This window comes from Phalacrocorax aristotelis, chromosome 14 (assembly GCF_949628215.1).
Source record: "Phalacrocorax aristotelis chromosome 14, bGulAri2.1, whole genome shotgun sequence".
NCBI lineage: Eukaryota > Metazoa > Chordata > Aves > Suliformes > Phalacrocoracidae > Phalacrocorax > Phalacrocorax aristotelis.
Window position 1 is genome coordinate 4,958,612 of NC_134289.1, and position 24,971 is coordinate 4,983,582.

Here is a 24,971-nt window from a genome sequence, read left to right on the forward strand (position 1 = left end):
CTCCGGCTTCCCCGGCGCAGCCGGACCTGAGCGTCCCACCGCCGCCTCCCCTCGGGGCGCTGCCGTCGCACCTCTGTACCTGCAAAACAATACCCGCCGCAGGTAAAAATGGGTGTAACCGCCTCCTATGGAATCACAGAGTCGTTAAGGTAGGAAGACCTCTAAAATCATCAACCCAACACCCCCATGCCTCCTAAACCACGTCCCGAAGTGGTCGGGCACCCTCACAGTAAAGTTTTTCCTCAGGTTAAGGTGGAACTTTCGGTGTTCCAACTTGTGCCCATCGCCCCTTGTCCCGTCGTTGGGCACCACTGAAAAGGGCCCGGTCCCATCCTCTTGACACACACCCTTCAGATATTTATAAGCATTGATAAGATTCCCCCTCAGTCTTCTCCAGGCTGAGCAAACCCAGAACTTTCAGCCTTTCCTCATAAGGGAGATGCTCCAGTCCCCTGATCATCTTGGTAGCTCTTCGCTGGACTCATTCCAGCAATTCCACATCCTTCTTGAACTGGGGAGCCCAGAACTGGACACAGTACCACAGACGTGGCCTCACTAGGGCAGAGCAGAGGGGGAGGATAATCTCCCTAGACCTGCTGCCCACACTGCTTTTCATGCAGCCCCAGATACCCTTGGCCTTCTTGGCCACAAGGGCACGGTGCTGGCTCAGGGTCAACCTGCTTCCACCAGCACTCCCAGGTCCTTCCCAGCAGAGCTGCTTTCCAGCAGGTCAACCCCCAGCCTGTACTCATCCGTGGGGTTGTTCCTCCCCAGGGGCAGGACCTTACAGTTGCTTTTGTTGAATTTCATGAGGTTCCCCTTGGCCCAGCTCTCCAGCCTGTCCAGGCCTTGCTGAATGGCAGCACAGCCTTCTGGTTTATCAGCCACTCCTTACAGTTTTGCATCATCCGCAGACTTGCTGAGGGCATGCTGTCTCTTCATCCAGGTCATTGATGAATATGTTGAACAGGACTGGACCCAGCACAGACCCCTGGGGAACATCTACACATTTTTTGAACCCCCCCAGGGACGGTGACTCCCCCACCTCTCTGGGCAGCCTGTGCCAGTGCCTGACCGCTCTTTCAGTAAAGGCATTGTTCCAAATATCCAACCTAAACCTCCCCTGGCACAGCTTGAGGGCATTTCCTCTCATCCTGTCAGTAGTGATTTGGGAGCAGAGACCAACCCCCCCCTCACTCCAGCCCCTCTCAGGCAGCTGCAGAGAGCGAGAAGGGCTCCCCTCAGCCTCCTCTTCTCCAGGCTAAACCCCCCCAGCCACTCCCTAGCACACTTGTTCTCAAGACCCTAACATACAAACACGCTCCAAGCGTATATATTCAGCTACATTACTCACCTTTGCCCAACACACGCACTTTTAAAACCTAACATAGGATATGAACTTGTAAAATAATATTTTATTTTTCTGGAAAATGTACAGGTTTGACCAGGGGTTAAGATCTATGTATTATACAGTGAGCCAGGCAACAGTTTTGAATGCAACAGACATATTCTGGAATAAAGTAGGTCTTACAGTTGAAATGGCGATACAAGAAAGAAAGGAAACAATAAGTTTTATTTTTCTTGTGGTTTTTTTTTTTTTTTAAAGTGAATAGGATCTTGTTTATGACCAAAGCAGTACTGAGAAAAGAAAAAAAACTCTGAATGACAGATTTTTCCAAGTGGTACAAACAGACAGGAACAGCCTATTTTAATGTAATATAAAATACTGCAGTCCCATTTTTTTCCCACTTCTGGATTGTTGAAGTTAACGATCAAATGCTCTGTCAAAACTTCGTTTCTGGCCTCTGCTTCTGAATCTGTTTCTACTGGAGCTACCGCGCCGCCCATTCCTGGAACTTGAGAAGCTTCGGCCATTTCCTCCGCCTCCTCCTCGCTGTGATTCTACTAACTCAGGTAATTCAGTCGCCACGCACAAGCGCCATTGTTTTGAATCTTCCCATCTTGCCTATCGAAATAAAGTCAGACATCAGAAATCAAACTCAAGGAATGCAAACACATGGTATTTCATAATTATTAAATTTGCTCAACTGAAAAGGTAAAATTGTGAGCTAATATATGGGATTCAAGATTCTAACTAAAGTAGTCAATACTGGTTTCAAAATTTTGAGTGTACGAGCTACAGATGTCTGAGTACACCTCAGATACTATAGAACAGAACTGAAACCCACCTTAGAGCTTTGCAGAGCCACCTCATTAATAAACTCTTTCCCCACCTTTAATTTATTAAGAATACTAGTATAATTATTACTGATCACAAATCCACACCCTCCTCTCAATTCCCCTCTAATCCAGAACCAAAAATTGTTTTAGGAGTGAATGAATGCCAGGGCACAAGGGTATGGAGATGCACTAACAGAGAAATACCTGAAGGAAAGATTGGAAATCTAGAGAATTTTGGCATGGGAGTTTTAATTCTGCCAAGCAAAAACCTGGAATTCACTTTTCTGTGGAGAGAATTCTGGGTGAAAAGAATGGGCGGTGAGGAAGAGAAAAAAAGGGGATTTTACAGTGGAACGAGACTTGTTGCCTACAAAGATGAATCCAGCAGCAGTAACAAGGGGTGGATTGTTCACACCACCACTCTTCTCACTGCAAAAGTCTCAAGCTACAGATTTTTGGAGACAGAGTAATACTTTAGGAAAGGAACACTGTATGCTTGTTCTGTTCTTCAGTTCCTTCAAAGACATCCCTTTTGCCACTAGGAAAGGCAGGACAGAGGCGACATAACGTTTTCTGCCTAACCTAGTCCTGCCAGTTTTATCTACAGTCTGCTGTAACCAGAAATTTCAATGAATGTACCTCTATTTCTTTTTGGTCCGCTGCAGGAATATCAAAGCACACACCCTAGAAAGAGAGAATAATTTTAATGGATTGACTACAACTTAAAATTAATCAATAAATAAATTGAGCCTACAAATCTATTAGATTTGGTGGATGGATATGAACGAAGTATGCATGGCAATGTAGGTGTGTGAAAGCACCAGAAAAATAAAACAGCACAATAAAGGACAAGAGAATGGCATGTATTGACAGCACATAAATTAAGTCATCAAGATCACAGCATCTCTCTGCAGTTTTATTCATCAGGGTGTGCTGAGAAATAAGAAATACACCCCCTCCAAAAAAACCCACAAAGACAAAGCAAATCAGCAATAACAACCAACAACTCGCAAGAACAGGACATAAGCATTCCTTGTCCTCTGTCTCACCACAAAGAACTCTGGACAGACTATCTGATTGCACATTTTCATGTTTTCGAAAATGCATACGAATTCTGAGACAAGAAGGGTGAGGGGAATCACTTTTGTTTAAAATAACTGTCTCTCAGTGAGCTTTGCTACACTTGTTGCAACACTTAAGTACACAACTCAAAAATTAACTGTGTGATCTTTCACTTTCAGGTACCAGAAGTATGATGAACATGCACTAATCAGAACTAAGCAATCCTGTTCTATGTTCTGCCATTAAGGCACAGTAAACACAGTTCACACCTTTCACCTGTTCCACTCTCCCTATGGCCATGCTATACACTGCATTATACTACCTCCTTAGCTTGTCAGCGGAGCAGAGCCCTAAGCCCCCGAGATGCCTAAGCCCTAATGAAACAGATTGAGGCCCATCCTGCTACCAGAGTCATGTCCTTATCAACAGAGCCTGGAACAGAGGAAAAAAGGCCAAATTTCTCCCGACAATTGCTGGGAAAAGGCTACAACCAGGAGAGCTCAGCTGCAAAGGTACAAAAAAGCTTACCATTTTTCCCTTGAGGAAACACATTCTGTTCACCTTCCTGTCAACATCATCACCCAACAGTTCTCGCAGTCTTCGCCAAGCATAGCTCATATTGTTTATTTCTTCAGAGCAGTGTAGTATCATTGTAACAAATCCCTAAGGAGTAAGAAATAGAGCGTGCTCCATTCAGTCAGAGGAATAAGCTTCGGCACATCTATCAGACATGAGAAACAGCTCATAAACTAAGTTTTCAAGTGGATACTGTTATGGGAGAGCAAGTGTATTTATACCCACTATATTCTTGCTTGTAACTAAATTAGTAGTTCCTAGTGGCTTTAGTACAGTTTCCATAAACAAAATCATATGGAGACAAATAATTATCTATTTAAACAAGAGTGAGGTATGCTGGTTTTTTTCAGATTCAAGACAAACATTAATCCATACACCCTTACCGCATCCGAGTTCAGCAGGGAGCGCTGTTCAATGGAAGTAGCACCTGAAATATGGGCTAGAGCTGCAGCCAAAGCATTAACTGGTCCCTTTTCTTGTATTAAGAACCGAGCAGATTCTTTGAAATACTCGATAGCAGTTTGAGGAACAGAATCCAGACACCTACATAATTAAAGGGAAAAAAAAAATTTATACACTAGTATTTACTAGGCTCTGGAGTAGAAGAAAAACAGCAGTAACAATGAGCAGTTCAGAGAGTTCAGAGAGACAGCAAAGAGCAATCCAAACTGCCCTTCTGAGCTAGAACGATAAGAAGATACAAGAAGGCTTGAGTCACCAAACACACCTGATGGCATCTTTGCTGGAAGCCTTTATTATATCTGTTGCAGTAGGAACACCAACACGCTTGAATGTAATGCCCTGAAATTTAAAAAGCAAAATACAGATGAAAATTGTAGAGCATAAATACTTCCATTCTAAAGAAATAGTACTGACTCCAAGGAAACAACCATTTAAATCTATCATTTTTCTTCTTTTCACTTTTTAACTACCAACTTTTCTGAGTGAAAATTACGAGGTTAAGTTACAGGGAAATGGGTAACACTTAAAAGCCTTTCATGTATCAAGATCAGGTCAGTTTGTTTGATCCAGTGCCCTTAAACTGAATTAAACCATTTTGGCAGATTCCAGGGGAAAAGGTCCTACAAATTCTAAATTATTTATTATAGTTTGATTTGCTTTGATTTAAGTACAAGTTACACAACCTTTCTAAATATAAGTCTGAGTTTTACGTGCCAAGACTAAACCATCTCATCCCAAATGACCACTTAATTGGCAAGAGAACTACCACATGGAACAGCGCACAAAGTGCAAAAAATGGAAGTAACAGTTCTCAGTAAAGCTACACGTATGCAAATCACTTATCAGACATTAACACTAAACTGAAATCCTGCTAGCTTTTTCTCATTTCCACAGGTACAATCTTACTGGCACTGAATCCAAAAGCGTGGGCTTGAGAATCTCCAGTGCGGTCCCTGCTCCTGTAAGGTAACTGAACCTCAACTGGGTGCTTTATAAGCTATATTCTTTAATTGAATTATTGACCAAAACATGAAGATTTTACGTGCTACCCTAACACATTACATTTGCGTGCTTGTGATTAGAAGAAAACTATACTTTACCGCTTTTTGCTCCACGTATCTTAACTGATGTTCTTCCTTTCGCTGATAAAAACAGATACAGATCCCAGTCCGTCCAGCTCGACCTGTGCGTCCAGAACGATGGATATAGGACTCCACATCCTTCAGAATAAATAGCCTTATGATATATCTAATTTATTGTAATTTAATCAATTCATTGCATTTACATAGCTTAGTAGAAGCTATTACAGTTGAGCCTGAACAATATACAGTATCTGCATCAGAGAATTAAATGAAAAACCATTGTTTCACTAAAGTCAAATGAATAAGCCTTTCCATAACCCTCTAAAAATCACAGTTTGAAAGCCAGAACCATGAGAATGGATCAACTAAGTCTTGTTTGGCATCACCACAGAGAACGTGAGAAAACATTTTGAGCGTATATACCTCTGAAACAATCCCACTCACCCTCCTGCACATCAACTCAAGCGTGGTTACCAAGATATTAATAGCGAATTCACTGAAAAATTATCTTGCTCCTTTTAAACCCTCTTAACTTCAAGACAATGTTGTCACTGTTGGGGTCCCCTCCTCATATATGCCCCTACTTCTTGCAAAACAAATACCCTTTCTTCACTCCCACTGTTTCCAGATTTGCACTCACCATACATGGCCTTGAAGGGAGAGGCTTTGAACAGCCTTAAAAGAAGGCACTTTATGGAGACCATCTTTAAACATCCTAGGGACCAACGCACGCTGAAAAAAATCCTCTAAGAAACAACTACTGTGTATCGGGACATTTCTTACCCTCAAAGGCAATGCTGATAAACACTGTGTGGTGAACACCATCACCTAAGTAGCATATACTGCTTGAAAACAAGACTACAAATTATTACAAGGCACCCAAATAACCTGCTCCTACCTTTGGTGGTGAACTTTGTACAACCAGGTCAACTTCAGGGATATCTAAACCACGGGCAGCCACGTTGGTTGCAACCAGAACTTTAAATGCACCGTTTCTAAAACCTTTCAGGGTGATCTCTCTTTGCTTCTGAGGAATGTCACCGTGCAACGACTGGCAATCCTGAAAAAGTGTTATTACAGGACTGTACCAAAATCCAAGACAGTGCTGCATTTTATGGTCAGTTTTGGGTACGATATCTTGGTATTTGATAGATACCACATGGCAAGATACAGAAGAACTGAATTACCAGAGTTTATATTTTAGCTGTCTTACCATATTTACTCAGTATTTCTTATTCATATACCTCACAGACCTTTAACAAAAGTAGGGAAACAGAATTGCAACATGCGTCTTATCTCTAGCTCCGATTACTGTGACCTATGAAAAGAACAATGCCCTAACTTGCCATCCACACCATCTATGCAAGGCTTAGCTGTTTCAAAAGTTATTGACAATTTTCTCAGGCCTTTTTAGTATTCATTTAGAGATCTTTTCCAGAATATTTTTGCTTCTTAATCTCCCTTAACACACTAATTTCCCCCACTACCAATTAAAAAGCATTAAAACATAAGTGGTCCTAAAAAAAAAAACTGCTACAGCTTCAAAGATAATTTTCTTTCAATCCAAACATTCTGAAAGTCCTTCTGTATCATAGCAATAACAAGTACAAAGACCAAACATACAAAAATTGGTTTTTCCTCCACTTCACATTTCACAGCTTGCCTGTAGATGGCTGCCACGTTTTCCACATGTAAACAGGGAATGATTTGAAAAAAGTACTAACACAGCATGAAGGTCAGCACAGAATTCAAAAACTATTTTTGAGACAGTTTTGGATTAATGTCAGCTGGTAAATGGAGGAGGCACATATTCTGTTTTCAAATATCAATATGCTAAAACAGAAACATCTAAGTAATTTCCTTCTCTTACCTGCCAAGATCAGAGTTCTGCATCGCCTATGCAAGATTTGATATCACTAACAGCACCAGTAACGTAAGATAAGGCTCCATGCTCAGGTTTAGCTGTTACTGACGTCATCTAGGAGTGTGGGAGAAACACTCCTAACACAGCTGTGGCAGATGGAAAAGCTTCTCCTTTCCCTAGGAATGTAATGCTATACTGCTTTCTAGACATAACTCAACCCACCTCCTCAACAAAAACACATACAGAAAAAGGAGGTGCTGTGATACCACCACCAAAACCAAGCATGCAGTAGCAGTGTCGCTATACATCATAAACATTGCACCACTACATCGACGAGTTTTTTTCCACCAGTGCTAGAGCATGCCATACCACAAATCTCAGGAATACACTAGAGGTCATTCACAAGAGATGGCAGATTGAATTCTTCCTGTGTATACATCATTAAACTCTTCATAACAGCTAACAAACATCTGAATGAAGATACAAACATAGCCTCTGTTACATTACAGCTCTAAACCATACTTGCGCCCTGCTGACAACACTAATGTCAGCATAACAGCTCAGAAACTGCAATTCCAGTATCATGACCCGTTATCCTAGTATTCTAAGTCTACTGCCAACTTTTAAACCAAGACAGTCCTCTCTGCAGAGAAATTAATTCACAACTGCTTCATTTAATGTCAATGAGAACTCTTCTTCTAAGAAAAAGTCCTTTGTAGCCCAGTACCTGTTAGTGCAGCGTAGTCCTGAAGACTATAACGCTGTAAATTTTCAACCAGTTTGGGGTTTTTTAAAGGGTCTTTTTGGCAGTTTTGAAACTATCTGGCCACCTGCAAAAGCCTGCCTTACCCACTTGGAAAGTCTCCCTTTAAACTTACTCAGCATAGGTCTGGTATCAACATAGGGTTGATAAGTCTCTGACAGGTTTTGTTACTTAATGCAGATGGTAAAATACCTGTTTGATTGAAGCATTCAGAGCCAGTTCATTTGCCTCCTTTTTGGTCTCACAAAAGACGATAGTCCTCCCATGGCTGCCACTGTAGACCTGAATGACATCTCCAATAACCGCAGCTCTCTGAGACCAGTGACACTCTATTGCCAAATGCTAGGGAAAATAATTCCAGTGTTAAACTTACATAAAATCACAAGACCCCTTTTTAATACATTTGAAACTGTAAAATCCCAAAATACTGAACAGTTAAACAGTTTCCTGAGGGGAAAATATGCTAAATCATGTTGTTGCTGGAACATGCAAAATCCATAAGGCTCTTACGTCCACCACAATTAGTCTAACATTCAGTGAAATAATTACAGTAAGAGGAAAAAAGATGACAGTCCACAAATCACTTTTTTAAAGCAAGGAAAAAAACCCAGGAGGTGTTATACCACTTCTCTGGAGGACAGTCAGGGCTGCAAGATTTTGTCACAGTTCTATCAACTAAAGCTTTATAACAGATAAAGTGAAACAAATACATACAGTGTTAACAGCTTTTTTCAAGCACAAGAATAACATTCTTTCAAACCAACTGATACAATTATGATGTGTCCAGCTGACCTGTCAAAGTAACTGCTAAGCAGTACTTAAAATAAGATCTTGGTTTTGCCTATCACAAAGATAATTAATTCAGGCTTCTAGCATATGTGTGTTGCATTCCTTACTATGGTATTTACTGCATAGCAAGCAAAGGCCTAGCGAGGTGAGATACCACAGGAAGTTTGAAAAAAGTCTTCTGTATACAGAATAGCAGAATTTGACTGTGATATCTGTGGTGATTTAAAAGAGTCAGGTTGATGTTAATGTGTGCCTTTTGCTTCCAACTTGGATAAATTCAGGTATTGCTTTTCTCTGAAAACCAACAAAACTGATAACTGAATCTTCATTCTACCCAAGATGTTTATATGGTTACCAGATCCTGTGATAAGAGAGGCAGATCTGAAACGCAGAAACAGTTTGACTCGCTGTGATATGCCTTACGCTTAAAAAAAAATAATTCTCAAAACTCCTTTCAACATTGTTCTGATAATGTACCTTAGGATGGGATGACCATTTGTAGCACAAAGGAAAAGGCCTGAAAACATTCCATATTAGATAGATTACTCACTTCTACTGTTGTAGCAGCCTTTTGAGTTCTCTTCCCAATAAGGTCGATCTGTTCATATTTAGACTTCATGTATTTCTTAGCCACATCGTACACCCAATGAGGGCAAGTTGCAGAAAACAGTAGCGTCTGGGGATTGTCTTCAGAATCTTAAAAGACAGAACAATGTTTCACAAACTTTAAATGTTTCTTCTTACAGATGTTCACAAGTTGACTATATGGGTTATTAAAAATATGAGGTCAAATATCAGTAGATAAAACGAAGAAGGCAATTCTGCTTTTTAAGTTGATGCATTACCAACAGCTGGAGAAAAAACACTCTAGAAAGTATAAGTACTTTCAAGATTAGGAAAAAAGTTACTATGACCAAAAGTCCACCCTATTTTCAAACAGTGAAAACAGTAAAATAGCTTCTAATTCCTTTTAACCGGAAGACGACCAAGCACAACTTATAGATAGGTGTAAAAGAAAGTTATTTACAGATCCCTAGGTACTGGATTTTAAGCTTTGCAAAGGTACTATGAATGATTCCCACATTTACAACACTTCACATGCTACATTCACAGTATGTTTTCTACAACACAGACACTTCTAAACAAAGCCACCTTGCAACTTTCAGAAAAATATACTGAATTTTAGCACACTAAATTATTACTAATATTTCCTACTATTTGTTTAAATATTGAGATTACCTTTCTTGTATGCAACTCGCAAAATGTCTTCCACTTGCTCAGCAAATCCCATGTCCAGCATCTGGTCAACTTCATCAAGTACAACATGCTTCACCTTGGTGAGGTCCAGCTTGCCATTCTGAAGATGGTCTTTGATTCGACCAGGTGTCCCAACCAAAATGTCAATGCCGCTTCTCATGAGATCAACTGATAAACAGGAAAGAGCAGAAGAGAAGTTAGCAGTAAACACATGGTAGCTACGTAATAATTAAACGGTTTCTTAAACCATTCGTATGTACGCCCCTTACAAATGTGAGAACAAATAATGAACAGGAGGAAAAAACTTGGGGGGGGGACACAAAACAAAAACTGGTAAGGTAGAAGTTCTACTGCTCTTCCTGAAGGAAGAAAGATTTCCTACCTCCCTTCCCTCTCCCCATGATTTAAATAAAGTGGCAAACAAACTGCTTCTTTTAACATACTTTGGAAATAGTTAACTTTTCCCAATTTGTCCACCTTCATTGGAAGCTTAAAAAAAACAAAAAACACTTCATTCATTTGACTATCCAAATTACTGATATCACCTCCTTCCTGAAGTTCTGCAGGAAAAAAAACTTCATCCCTAATATCTCAAGATATGTGATGATGAAAGAGCTTATTCTCACTTGATTAAAACCTTCAAGATGGCAAATTATGCTGTCACAATAAATGAGTTGTTCTCCACTTTGTAAATCCTCTAGGTATCCTGTATCACACAAAAAAAACCCACACCCGCTCACAGCTCTAATACTAAACATTTTTTAAAGAAAACAAATGTTTACAAGAACATAAACCCATATACTGTGTATAGATAGATACAGTATAGTCTCTGTCACTTTAAAGTACGCGAGTAGAAAAGGAACACCATGAATATAACTGAGAGCTATGGTTATTTCTCACCATAAGAAGATATATTCCAAGTTACTGAAATCCCTATGAATACTGTCCAGTTCTTGAGTTAAAAATATATGTTTGGAAGGACCCAACTGCATTTCCCAAATACGTCAGTCAATAACAGAGTCACAGAATGGTAGGGGTTGGGGGGACTTCTGGAGGTCATCTTGTCCTGCTTGAGCAGGCACACCCAGAGCAGGGGGCACAGGACCACGACCAGGCGGGGTTTGAATGTCTCCAGGGAAGGGACTCCACAGCCTCCCTGGGCAGCCTGTGCCACTGCTCTGGCACCTGCACAGGGAAGGGGTTTTTTCTCATGTTTATGTGGAACTTCCTGTGTTCCAACTCGTGCCCATTACCCCTTGACAATTGACATTTCAATTCTTAGTGATGTGTCACTTACTTTGTCCATTATATGGAGTTCCCCCATAAAAACAAGCTACTGTTAGCTTTTTTGTGATGTCCTTGAAATCTTTGGCAACCTGATTTGCCAGTTCTCTTGTTGGACAAAGAACTAGTACCTAGACAGAAGAAAGACAAACATATGTTTTCTCAGCGTGGCTTCTGCCAGAAAACGACTAGACTTCTAATCATCAGTTTAGGTCTGACCATTTACATAAATTAAAAACAAAATCTGGTTTAAATAGTTATCTAAGCAAAGATTAGGCAACACACTGCTTAAGTCTTTTGTAGTATCATTCATCTCCTTCAGCACATACTCATTTAGGACAGCCTAACTTCTTTTTAAATGAGTTAGGAGGTACTTAAATCTTAGTTCTTGAACAGATCATCTACAAGTTTTCATCTATATGCGCATATGCTTTTTAAGTACAAGACTGAAGGATTTGGGTAATAGAAGGGTTTTTTACACATGCTTGGTAATGCTTCACAGTCCTGTGAGAAGGTGTAAGAAAGAGCTATCAACTGTCTATCAGCTTCCCTGAGACTGAGGGAAATGTATGTTCAGTCTGCAAAGCTGGTGTTCTGCATGATTCTGGAGCCTGTGCTGATATCTCCAAAGAAGCAACCAAGGAACCATCCTCTCTTCCAATACACCGGCTTCGCCGCAGGTGATGGACAAGCTAATTTAGTTTAACATGTGATTGCAGTACTGCTCTCAAACCTGGCATTAGTGGCTTGACAAAAGGAAACTTAAAATCCTTATCATTGCTTCTTTCAACGTTGAAACACATTACAAAAAAAGAAAGTAGCAGTCTACTATGGTAGAGAGGCCTGAAATCTTTTCTATTTTAAGACTTGTGACCCCCTCAAAGAAAGCTTTCCCTTCTCTGCAAGACTGCCAAATCTAGAGCCAGCATTCTCAGTCCTACAGCCAACATGATGGGCAGAGGCAAATAAAACACCTAGTACTAGTTTTGGAATGAGTTTCAGGTAATCTATGAGATGGGTGACAAGATGAAATAAATTGGCAAAAAAAGTATTCCACTATTAATGGGGATCCAATAAGCTTTGGCCCATCTAGTTTTGGAGGGCATCATAAGACTTTGGTGAAAAAACATACATGGTATTCCCCAGCAGAATGCAGACAGCTCATAATGAAACTGCATTCTCTGGAGCAGAAGCTTCAATATCTGGTAGTAGTCCTATTGAAAACTAAGCCTATTTTTAAACCCTCCCACTATTCACATGTTTAAATAAACACGTTTAAATAGACAGCTTTTATCAATCAGAAAAAGTCACTATCTGGGAGAAAACCCAGCATCCAGTAACAAGTAAGGTGGCAGAACAAAATTAAACAGGAACACTTTGAACACCTGTAGCTTTGGTCTCCCTGTAAGCAGAAAAAGGAATTGACATGTGGATACAGCTATTTTGCTCTTGATCAGAGGGTATGAGGCAGCACAGGATGCAGGCAAAGCTCAAGAAACACGACTTTTAAAGCAGGTTAGCTTATCCCTGCACAAACTTGAAGAACTTTTCCAGCAGGTTAAAACAGTGAATCACTCCAACATGAGAAAAAACAAAGTCAGCACTCTAACTAAGCATAGTTACCTTTGGTGAACGGCCTCGTCTTTTCTCCTGTGAGTCTCCCTGAAGCTTTTCAATTAAGGGAATAGCGAAAGAGAATGTTTTCCCTGTTCCAGTTCGTGCCTGAGCAATTACATCTTTGCCAGAAAACACTGGGTCGAAGGTCTTCACTTGCACAGGAAATAGGTACGTCACTCCTCGAGCTGTGACAATTTCAACAGACTTCTTTAATATGATCATTTTACAAGTGTTCTTGCATACTCTTCAGAGGAAGCTATCCTAAGCAGAACTGCCATCACTTCTAAAGTAAGTCAGGACTAAATTATCCACTCCAATGATTTATTTAATCACAGAGGTCATCTGTAAAGAGTGCCCTGGGACTGTCCATTTTGTTCTCCCACTTCATACCACCAGACAGTGCTAGCTGTGACAGATGAAGTTAGCCTTCAATGTAAGCCTTTAATGAAAGCTTTTAAGTACTGTGGCTTTATTTATGTAATACTCCCAAATCTCTTCCTTTCAAATAAAAATATATCAAAAACACTTCTATTCTCTTAATTCATACTAAGTCATGGACAAACTAATGGCAAAGTTACTAAACATAGCTGGTTTTCCTTTACTCACAGTGAAATAACTTTTAACTGAAAAATTCTCACACAGAATTAATTTTTTTTATCTTATGCCATTTGAAATTGTACTGTAAAGGCTGAACTGGGCAATACTGCAAACAAAAAAGTCTATGTTCAAAGATGTATTTATATGCCAATCAATATGCCTTGGGTATAGCATCTGTGCTTGCATATGCACAAACAGAGCACATCTCAAAGATCATTATGTTGAGCATAAAAACACATGACAGAGATAATTTACCTTCTGTGGTCACACCATGCCGAGAAACTTACCTTGAAGAAGCTGAACAGTCCCTTTGGAAATAGAAAAATTGGAGAAAGCACCCTCTTTCTGTTCTTCAGTCATCTCCTGTTAGGTAAACAATAAATCAGATAACATTCCATGTGAATATCATATGACCATCAGAAAATTCAAAGTAATGGCATAGGCCCTGGTGTCATACCCAAGGGTCAAATTTTCAGTGACAGTGTCACAGCTGCAGCTAAAGAGCCTTCTTTGTTTTACTTACTGTCATATTTTAAAGTTAGACAAAAGTGATCTGTAATTTAAGACTGTTTCCTATCTAATGGCATAACCCTGAAAATGCAAAACACCCAAATTAAAACTCTGAAAACTCTTAAATTCTAACATTTTATTTTAAATAATTACCAATGGCCTAACAGATTATGCTGTAATATGCAAGAATCAGGGTTGATATCTAGCCTATTTCCTACTTCCCAATTAATAGAGCAGTACTTACAGATACAGAAATCAAACACCAAAAGAATAACATTACTAGGTAAAGCATCAAACGTGCCTACTTAGTAATGCATCATTTTCATATACATTTTAAAAGCACAGTGATTAAAATGCTAAATGGGAGGAAAGAATGCTAACCATGGAAACCCTGGATGCTTTGTGAGGCATCAGCTGGAACAAGAAACAAAAGCAAGCAACAGTAGAACATACAGGTATACAGACTTTTCAAAACAAATCCTAGGTACAAGATATGTTTCCCTTAAAAAAAAAAAAAAGGAAAAAGACCCAAAAAAACATTATGGTTCATGTAGCAATTTTAAAGGAACTTAAATCAGACAGAAATAGTCAGACAAAATAAAAACATTCTTACAGAAAGGTTTAAAAAGACTTACAAAATTATTACAGCATGATGTTTTATTATGTTAAGGACCATCTTATCACATTAACTACTACTTAATAAGATGATACATAAAACATATTCACACATAACTTTTCTTTTTCCACTAGCTAAAACCAAATAACTCTTATTTCACTGCAGAAGTACTCGTAATACCAAGAAGTCAATTAAACTATATCTGTAGCAATTACAATCACATCTAATGATGCTGAATCATATTAAAGCACCATCTCACTGCAGCTTGTCCGTCTGCCAACAGCTACCACAGTACTGGACTGTTGAAGTGAGGAAATCATGGTGCACTGATCTTGAACTTCATGACTTTCAGAATTTAAAATTTTGGAAATAATTGACAGAAGGGTCAGTTCAAGTAGCTTTAAACCCTGAAATTTTACAGCAGTCTTCCCAGTGATTGGGGGAAAAAAAGAGGAAAATAACCTGTTTAAATTTAACCTTGTTGCAATGCAGTAATTGAAAGCTAAACACACTGTTTTAACTAAATCAATCTTAGTTTTACCTGCTCTTGGTCACTGTCACCATCACCACTTGATGTTTCACTAGAATTACTGTGCCGTTTTTTGTTGGTGGATTTACTGTTCAAAGAAGATAATCTCATGTTTTCTGAGCTTTCTTCTCTCACACTGCCGTTTTGTTTAACTCCACTCCTCGACTTCTTGAGTTTTGGGGGGTCAACATCATCCTCCGACTGCTCGCTTTCATCCGTCTGAGTCCTTCTTCTCTGAGATTTGTCATGGCGTTTAGACTTCTTCTCCTTTTTCTCCTTCTGGCAAGGCACAGAGCAACACAGCGATACGTGAAAATGCACGCACATGACCCAAGCAACAAGAAACAGAAAAGACTTTGCAGAACAACTAAAACTTTACGTTCCAGTTATTGACCAGGGGGGTCGTATAAAGCAATCGATCCCTCCCTGCCACAAGCAGGTGCCGCCAGGAGGCATTTCCCGGCCACGACACACCCGGGCCTTCGTTTCTGGGATTCTTGTTCCGTCCGAACGCGCTCCCCGGGCCGCTGCGCGACCAGGGCAGCCCCAGCAGGCCCACCCCGGTCCCCGGCAGCACCGTCCCGACATCAGGCGGTGGCCGTGGGCCGTCCCCACAGGCCTCACAGCCCGCCCGCCTCCCAGGAGGGAGGGAGGAAGGCCCCGCCGCCACCGCCGCCGCGCACGTGGCCGGCCGGCCCCTCACGCCCCGTGGCCGCGCCGCTCAAACCCGCCCCGGCCCACGCCTCGGTGGTGACAAGAGAGCGAGGAAAGCCCCGCTGGACATTTGCCCCACCGTGCAGGCGAGGCGAGGCGAAGCGGCGAGGCGGCACGGCCAGGCCAGGCCGTACCCGGCCGCGGAAGGCCCCGCCGCCTTCCCCGGTACCTTGTGCCGCCGCCGGCTGCTCTCCAAGGCGGACTCGCTCTCCATAGGACACTCGGGATCCGACTCGGCCCCGCTGCTGGCGCTGAACCGGGTAGCTTCAGGCATCTCCGCTCACCGGCAGCCGCGCCACGCCGCCACCGCCACCGGCCGCCGCTGTGTGACAGAAACAGAACCCGCCCACTGCCCCGGCAACGCGGGGCGGGGCCGCACCGCCCAACCGCCGCCCGGCAGCCAATAGCCTGCCGCCCCGCCGCTGTACTACAACTCCCAGCGTGCCTCGGGACTCACCTCCGGACTACAGCACCCAGCATGCCCCGCGCCCGCCGAGCGCGTGGTGAGCTCCGCGCCTTGGCCGTGAGGCGGGCGCCGTGACGGGCGGAGCGGGAACGGCGGGTTGCGCGGCGGCCACCGGCTTTCCGCCGGGGCTTGCCTTCTGATGGACCCCCTTGCGCGTCTGAGCCCCTGGGAGGAGGGTTTTTTTTGAGGAAGCGGAAAAGCTGGTGGCAGCGTGAGGCGTTGCGGGGGAAATCCCGGTACCGGCGTGACTGAAAAGAGTCCATGGACTGAGGAGGACGGGGGACAGTGCTGCAAGGGCTCTGCTCGGCCCCAGCCAGCACAAAGGCAGTTTTTTCAATTTCTTCACAGCCAGAGACACCTTCCCTAAAATAAATCTCCAGTAGCTTTAAAAAATGATAACTACAACTTTAGCCATCTTTCTCCATAACTGCACGGACAAGTTCTCAGTAGAAGCGAGCCTAACACAGCAAGTAACAGTATGGCCAAGTGCCTCTAAGATTTAAAAGGACCGCAAGCATTTGGTGATTAGCAGCATGAAACCAGCACAGTGCATTTACCTACAGGAAGAAAACAGAATTAAGAAGTCAAAATTAGCCTTCTGAACTAAAAGCTGTAAAGTGATCCTGGTGTCTGCTAGGATGTTGATTCCTTAAGAGATGGAAAGGGGTGGCTGGGGGCAGAGCGGGAACGTGCCGGCCTGCAGCAGGGTTTCTCTCAAAGCAATGCCACTGACCTTACCTCTTGTCCCCTGCACCAACACATTTTAATTTGCAAAGACTAAATCCTGCTTGCCAGATATAAACACACCGAAGTAGATTCAGGAGGACAGCTGAGGTTTCAGGCCACAGTGAAAGAACCTCGGTATTCAAGGAATGTTTGTAGTAACAAGGTACGTGCCTATCTAGCTCGTTGCTTTGTTTTCTGACAGGGGAGATGGAGCGTGCTGGTATTTCTGTGGCACAAGTATAGAACACTTTCAAGAATTACAGTGTAAAATAGTCCCATCCAACTGATACAGTTCCTCTTAGAGCAACAGATACCCTTTCCAGGTTAATGGTGTGATCGGAATTAAGTATATCCGTTCTCATTTTTATTATCACAGGGACACAAAAACTAATTAAGGATGAGATTAACAGAAATACACATTAGCTCTCCAAATACTATGGTCAAAAGTTTTAACTAACAGCTTTGATATAGAGACAGCCTCACAGTTGTGACTGGTCACATTTACAGTATGGTTACCTTGTAACAAAGGGAAAGTTTACAAAGCTCATTAAAAATATAATCAAATATTCATGACCATAATTAGCCAAAGCAAGGAATTTTGTTGTGATTGTCCTTCCACTTTGTCCTCCTCTTTGCGTTAGTAGCTATGCCTCAGAACTTGGCAGGAAGCTTCAGCTTTTTTTCAGTCCATCTAAAATAACAGAATTATTAGACATCAGACTTCACAATCTAAAAATAAACAGAGTCAGCTTAGCTTCTGTTACCACAGATGGCATCAATACAAACAATCAAAATGACTCTTTGAAATATATTTTGCTAAAGAGCATCCAACAGATTTCAAGTGTTCATGTCCAAGTAATACACTAGACGTCTGCTTGAAAGAAAGCACAGCCAAAAGCTGCTAAAGGGAGGAAACAAAAAAAATCAGCAGAATTTCATTAAAAACTGTAGTACGTGATTTGTTCATTCATATAGTAGCTTCTCAAGGGGGTGGTACATATCTAATGAGAACTCAAATGGTTTAATTACACTTAAATGCCAGTTGTTTACGATCTTAAGAATATGTGATGCTATTAAAAAATTGGTATGATTTTTCCCTCACACTGTTTTAACTTATGTTCTTGCCAACTTAGTTAACAGTTTTGTAGGTCTTTTCCACGTGCAACTGTGTAAAACGTTGTTTCATACCAATTTGTTTTTGATTAAGGGGTTTTTCAAGTAGTTACAGGCAAAACGTACCCTATGAAAGGAAGCAGAATCTTCTAGCATAAGTGATCTACAGATTCTACTGTCTATTGTGAGCAAGTCGGATGGTATTTTGTACTTTAAATTGTGATTGAACACCTTTGTAAATGACTTTTTATCCTTTGTCTACAACTGGGGAAACTATGGCGATATCCATAATGTCATATGGCAAGATCAATGCCAGCTGAACCTGCCTGCTAACAGGAGATTAATCAATCACCGTGTTTAACACCGAGTTTATCAGTCACCATGTTTCTTAATACTTCTGCACTTGGCCATCTCCATCTGCAAGGCAGAGGTCATACTATTTTCTTGACTCGTGAAAACAAATGCAAAATATAAGCAGCAGCATTTGCATAGCTGATTTACAGGGAATGTTCATTTAAAAAGACATGGTAGAACTATACAGTTTGAGTATTTCCAGGACATAACACCAACGTTTTTAAAGATAATAAGAATTTTGTTGTTGGGGGGAGGGGGTATGATTTACAGCAACATTTCTGCCTAAATCTGATTGTTAATTTGAAGGTAAAACGTCTAACATAGTTTCATGTGTTTTCTTACCTTGGGGAGTCAATTCCACTGTCTCCTGTAATGCTGTGGTTTTCTGTCCCTTCTGAGTGTTTCTGTCCTGGTACCACAGCACACACATTCTTAAAAAACAGATCTTTTTTTCCTAGAGGATTTCTCATGTCTTTGGTCTGTGATCCCAAAGCACAGCATGCCACTACTCTACCCATCTCATAGGTGAAGTTCTGCAAAGTGTCAGCATCTGAGTCAGCCTGATTAGTGTGGCAGAAGTCCACTATAGCTGAAGCCTTCGCACATTCAGTAAGGCCATTTTCTTCTTCCTTTCTGTGACCCGTCAGAAGAACCTGACTGCACAAACAACTTTCGTCTGTGAAATCTGTTTTTGGATGCTCTTTTGAGCCATTTATTGATTCTGCAAAACTAGCACTTTCCTTATATCCATGCTCTCCAGGGTCATGCTTATTTACAGTTGTGTTGTACTGGGCAGGATAAGTATTAACCTTACAGTTTTTTAGGGACATAGCTTCCCCCAGCTTTTGCACAGCTTGACTCCAGTCTCTTGTATCTGAAAAAGCACGGCCAAGAGGCAGGTGACATGGTTCGTTGCCTTCAAAATTGTCATCCAGATGTAACGAGTTACAGGTGTCACCATCATGTGCTTTTTGGTACAAAAGACAGCAGTTATCAGTAAATCCTTCACTTTCCAGGTTCATTGATCTGGGATGGCTGGTACAGTCATAATTAAATATAAGTTCAGTTGTCTTATCAGTCTTTTGTCTGTACTTCACACCTTTTTTTTTTGCCAGGTTAACATTGGCTGTATAATTTGACAGATGGACATTTTGAAATTCATTTGCTCTTTGATCTAATAACTGACATACTGTGTCAGCTTTGCACCTGCAATACTCATCTTTCAGATATGAGAATTTTGCATCTTCTTTGCATGCACCATTATCTTCAGTGTAGGAGTGAGGGGATGTTTTAATACCCCCAGGATATTTTTTTAATCTTCTTCTGTAGGTGTTTTCTTCAGAAATATTACTCTCCAGAAAGTATTTACTTTTATTATCCATTTGCAAAGTACTGCCTTGCGAATAACTAAAGTTTGCACTTAAACTGTCTTTCTTCAGTTGGAGGGAAGACCTATTAGCATGGAGTAGTTTATTTTGCTTAGTTTTGTCAGCCTGCATTGCAGTAGCCAGCTGTTCAGTTTCATAGACAAAGGTTTTTGAGGAGTCCAAGGACCGTGGCCTTTGTAAAGCTCCTTCTTGCTTTCGAGCCCTGGACTTCAGCTGACTGCTAATAGTACCTTTGTACCCTTTCGCATAAAAGTTGCATCTCCATGACATACCCTGAAAAGGGTTCTTAATTTGTTTTTTATATATGACCTGAGATTCCACTGCTACATCAGATGGCTGCTGTTTTCTGATAGGCGGTGAAGGGTTCTCTTCCAGTTTCTCATTTTGGGATGTTAGCTCATGTATAAAAGATTTCCTGTTGCTTCTGCTAATCTGCCTCTCTTTCTTTGACTTGGTTTTCCTGGTGTGTTTTGCGGTTTTGCTTTGTGTCTTTTGAATAAAATCCTTTGAAAGATGGTTTTGTCTGACTATTGATGCTTCAGCCAAGGTACCCTTACTGATGTTTTTTTTTTGCTCCTCAAAATTCTGCATTAATATTGTGTGTTTAATCAAATTATCAACTGTAAGAGTAGGGTTAATACGCTTGATGATTTCATGTTCAATATCACGTGGAATATTATCTAAGTCATCTTCATCCCTGACTGGCCATTCCTTGGGGGGAAACTGGGCTGAAAAAGTGGAGTACTCCTTCTTACGTTTTTCTTTTTTAGAAGCACTTCTCCAGAAAAGGCCAAGGCCAAACCTTTTGCTTTTCAGTTTTTCTTTCGCAGATGTCAGGGATTTGATGGTGTCCCAGGAATGGTTTTCAGCAGATGTGGACATCCCTTGAGTTTGAATTGAAGGCTTCACTTCACTGCAGCCTTTCTTACCTCCTCCATTAGGTTCGTGGTTCATTAGCTGCCGATGTCTTTGTTCACAGAGCATATTCTGGTCGAGGAAACCATGGCAGGATCTGTAGCAGGATACTGTAGGAATGTTTTCTTTCACTGAGTCTGCACAACGCTCAATGTTTACCAGGTAAGTGGTGGAGGGTGATGAACAGCAGCAACTGCCCTCCAACAGGACCCTTCTGTTATCTTCTGTGGCGTCTTTTGTGATGAAGTATGGGTTGGGCATCACAATGAAATAGCCTTCTCCCATATGATAGATTTTCCTTTCTTTCTTTAGAGTGCCAAAGATATTGTATAAGATATTGTGGGAAGGAACTGCAATGCCTACAACAAAGATACAGATACTTCAAATCAGAAATAAGTTTTCAAATAAAGTGGGAGCTGGCCAGAAAATAACTTACATAAAACAGATCTGGAAGCCACTGAACATGAAATACCCAATGTATTTAGTTCACAGGATTCCAAAAGAAGTTTGAAACTGACCTGGCAACTGTAGTTTGAGTAGGGCATACTCAATTTCAACATGAAAATGCCCAGTATCAGCAGACAAAAGGCAGGGCGTCTGCACCTGCAGGGCAGCAAGGGCTGCCCCACCTCTCGGGGCTAGCACAGGCTGCAGCCCTGAGTCAGGGAGAGCCCTTCTGGACCAGCCAGGTGGGGCAGCACAGAAACATCATCCATCCGAGGGCTCTGGTAGGTACAATCCTACCCGTGTCTTACAGATCAGTAAAACCATTTTTAACTCTGCTGAGGCCATTCCTCACTGATGAGGCAAGGTCACCCCTGAGGAAGAAGGTAAAGGCCAGCTGCGTTTTCTGGTTATTGTCACTGCAGCACTGCTGTGATGAAGCTCAGGATGGTCTTCAAATAAGCAAGGATGTTCTCTTTGTGTCTGTCAGGATATGATATTAATGAGAGAGACCTTCTGCCAGGTACAAACCAAACAATGTGTTGTTCAAAGCATTTTCCTCTTGGCAGGTTATCTAACAATGACTTTTTTCACTCTCTTTGAAGCTTCTGGAATAATTTTGTCAGATGACAACTGCTTACCTCACTGAGACTGGTCTCAGCTACTGGTGTCACAGTCCCAGAGTCATTAGCCTAGTGACATCTGATCTACTGTCCCAGGCTTCTGCTGATCTCCTGCCCACAGGAATGAAAACTTCCAGCAAGGTGAAAACATAGCAAGATATATGCTCTCTTCCTACAAACTTTGAGAGTGCTACTGCTGGCTGACTTAAAAATGCTACCTTGTGGTTGTCTCAGTGCACATATGGACTACAGCACGTTCCTGGCAGGGTTCTGGACCTGTTCATGGGGTTGCGTTAAAATTTTTCCCACTAGTGAAAATGCCTACCAGATCAACCTGTAACGTTTGCAAAGCTGTTAAGTTTACGACTCAAAAAGGAAGCTCAGTGTCAAACGAAGCAACCTCCTGCAGAGGGCCATCATGAGCCTTTAGAGTCTCACATGCACACAGACTTCAACACTGCAGATCTAAGGGTAACTGAACATTTTTCAGACTGAAAAGAAAACGCAGTGTTTAAGGGAGGTGGCTGCTACCCCATCAGAAGAGAAGGATTAACGCTCATTTAGTGTAAGTAATTTGCTTTCAGGAAGGAAGGGACTGGAATTTGACCAACCTGAATTTGAGGCCAGTTGTGTTTTTTGGTAACAAACACCACATGTAGACTCCTACCCACTCCCTTTGCTGTCAAAGGCAGCTATGTTCCTGTCTCTTAAAGGAGGACTCAAAGTCTTTGTGATCTGACACACAGTCTCTTTTATGCTATTCTATATCTGGCACCTAAATGCCTCATCTATGCTTTCCCACCCTGTAGAAAGGGCATACTCTCAAAGTACTACTGCACTCAGTTCCCTCTTGTTCTCAAAGGTTTATTTAAATCTGTAAAAAAGATTACATTCAAAACAATGCTAGTGACTCTCACAGATTGATGAGGATAGTATGCACATTCATGTATTATACCGGCTGCCTGTTAATTTATATTCTTTCATATTGCCAGCTTTGCTTGTAAACATTCAGTGATCTCTTGCCCAATATCAGAAACTCAAGCTTGATGATACAGTCACTTTTAAAAGGAAGGAGAAATTAACACATTACCTGGATAATTTTTCACTAATTGCTCCATTAAAGTTTCCTGTGTGACCATCACATGATCTGCGTTCACGTCTGATATGGTACAGCATATCCCTTCTGCCGGAGAAATGGAGTGTGACTGCGAGAGAGGATTCATGAGAACAGGTGTCACATCACCTGAAGTCCGGAAGGAGAGAAGGAAAAAACCAAAAAGATTGTAACACTACTTAATTCAAACTTTTTTTCTATTAGCTGTGACAGATTTTCACTGAAAGTTTCTTGTGTTACCTCAGAACAAGCACCTTATCCTCAGCTAATTTTCTTTGGGAAGTTACTCGGAAATATTTCTCAGAGAAGGGAAATGACTCTAGCACTTTTCAAGTGCCTTTGTAATGAAGGAAAGAGAAGGTTACCTTAAGCACGTTAATTTGTTTGGTATTAAATTTCAGCTTAAACCATCATTTAGCTTAATAAACAGGCTGCTGAGAGAGAGAATTATGTCTGATGACTGATGACTTTTTAGATGACTGTTTACATATGAAACAATGCAGAACCTGTATTTCTCTAAGTAGCTACTGAAAAAAGGTCAACATCTAATAATGTAAGTACAAAATCTTTTCACTGAGTCAGAATGCAGGGGAAAAAAGACCAGGAACAGGCTTTGTCCCTTGTCTAGCACACAATTTTGAATAGAAATGGTAAAAAATTCCATTTGTAGACCAGGGTCTAGAACTAGAGATTATCTACTTGACTGGGCAGAGGGCAAAACCTCTTGTTACAGCTGCATGCATTTTTCAGGCTACATCACCATCTCTCCCGGTAAGAGACAGTAATGTTGCTCAGAGGGGCTGAGAGTGTGACCCAGCTCTCCCAGTAACTCCGCAGTCCCAGCCCAGGGGGCTGAAAGGGATCTTAGTCCTTCACCTGAACACCCCCATGCATAAAACACAAAGATAAGCACTGCCCTCTCCCCTTCTCCCCTTTACAAGATGGCAAGGCCAGTAAGAGCAAGCCCAAAAAGTACTTCTGACATGGTACCGGTGAATGATGTAGGAAAACCTGAAATAAGTATTTTCCCTGAAAGCTGATGACAAAGCACGAAGCAGGGACTCACCTGAGGTCTGTGCATACAGTAAGACAATGACTGCATACACCTTCTCAGACAACAACAACAAAAAAAAAAGGTTTCTTCTTTTCAATAGACCAAAGGTCTCTTCCTACTACCTGGTGATGTTCTGTGCTTCCCTGTTCTGTGTTGCACAGAAAAAAAACCTTGAGTATCCTTAGCTACCAGAGCAGGCAGAAGGCAGCAGGGACTCCTGGTTACTTCACAAGGCAAAAACTAGGGTTAAACGCTAATGGTAATTTTCTCGCAAGTAAGAAGTAACATATTAGATTAAGTGATATTCACGTTTAACTAAACTGCAATTGGATAGTCTGTTGGATGACTCTGTAACCTAATATTTATTCTTTAGGCAGAAAACTACAATGCAAACATTTCTCTGAGTAAATGAATTAAGCAACAGCACTTTGAAGAGCTTAAATTGCACTTGACCTTTGTTTTACAACTGCGGCTCTGCTCAACAAAAAGCACTCAGAAAAAAGTCCTGGCATACAGTTTCCTCAGTGATGTTGCTAGGATACTCCTTGCAGGTGCAGAAACCATTGCAAGCTTTCTTTCTGTGTGGGAAAAGACCATCAGCATTCAGTAATAACTCTTGTGAATAGTTTGCTGTCTCAGCTGTATGCCTCTGCTGTAGGCATAGTGTGCTGCTGCCAGTTTTACCATTTGTTCCTGCAGAGCACCAAATTGCTAAGGAGTAAAAAATTTATTCATTATCTTTATTATTATTATCTTGCTATAATTTCCTGCATATGACTTGCAGCCTCAAATCCCGTGTCTACATACAGGGAAGATCCTTTCAGAGTAATATTTAAAACAAAGCATTAAGCAAAAGTCAGCTTGGTACTGA

General features: G+C 41.4%; 2 protein-coding genes and 1 long non-coding RNA gene across 3 annotated transcripts; 1 reads left to right on the plus strand and 2 right to left on the minus strand.

Moving 5' to 3' along the window:
* Positions 1 to 11: 11 nt before the first annotated feature.
* LOC142064553 (uncharacterized) lies at positions 12 to 5,533 on the plus strand. The gene is made up of 5 exons (XR_012663150.1): positions 12 to 149; positions 1,607 to 1,914; positions 3,423 to 3,755; positions 5,176 to 5,247; positions 5,437 to 5,533. It is a non-coding gene; the product is annotated as an uncharacterized LOC142064553 (long non-coding RNA).
* On the minus strand, positions 1,396 to 16,259 carry LOC142064551 (nucleolar RNA helicase 2-like). The gene is made up of 15 exons (XM_075109665.1): positions 16,073 to 16,259; positions 15,202 to 15,468; positions 13,822 to 13,897; positions 12,944 to 13,122; positions 11,334 to 11,451; positions 10,019 to 10,204; positions 9,330 to 9,475; positions 8,183 to 8,332; positions 6,262 to 6,423; positions 5,382 to 5,501; positions 4,547 to 4,620; positions 4,203 to 4,362; positions 3,772 to 3,906; positions 2,821 to 2,865; positions 1,396 to 1,966 (listed from the first exon to the last, which is right to left on the minus strand). Exons 1-15 carry the CDS (start codon positions 16,175 to 16,177, stop codon positions 1,766 to 1,768), a joined length of 2,124 nt encoding a protein of 707 aa, XP_074965766.1. The 5' UTR covers positions 16,178 to 16,259; the 3' UTR covers positions 1,396 to 1,765.
* Positions 16,260 to 17,442: 1,183 nt separating this feature from the next.
* Positions 17,443 to 24,127, minus strand: STOX1 (storkhead box 1). Its single transcript, XM_075109829.1, has 4 exons — positions 24,113 to 24,127; positions 23,023 to 23,221; positions 18,905 to 21,224; positions 17,443 to 17,786 (listed from the first exon to the last, which is right to left on the minus strand). The coding sequence occupies exons 1-4, from the start codon at positions 24,125 to 24,127 to the stop codon at positions 17,747 to 17,749; spliced, it is 2,574 nt and encodes an 857-aa protein (XP_074965930.1). The 3' UTR covers positions 17,443 to 17,746.
* Positions 24,128 to 24,971: the final 844 nt, after the last annotated feature.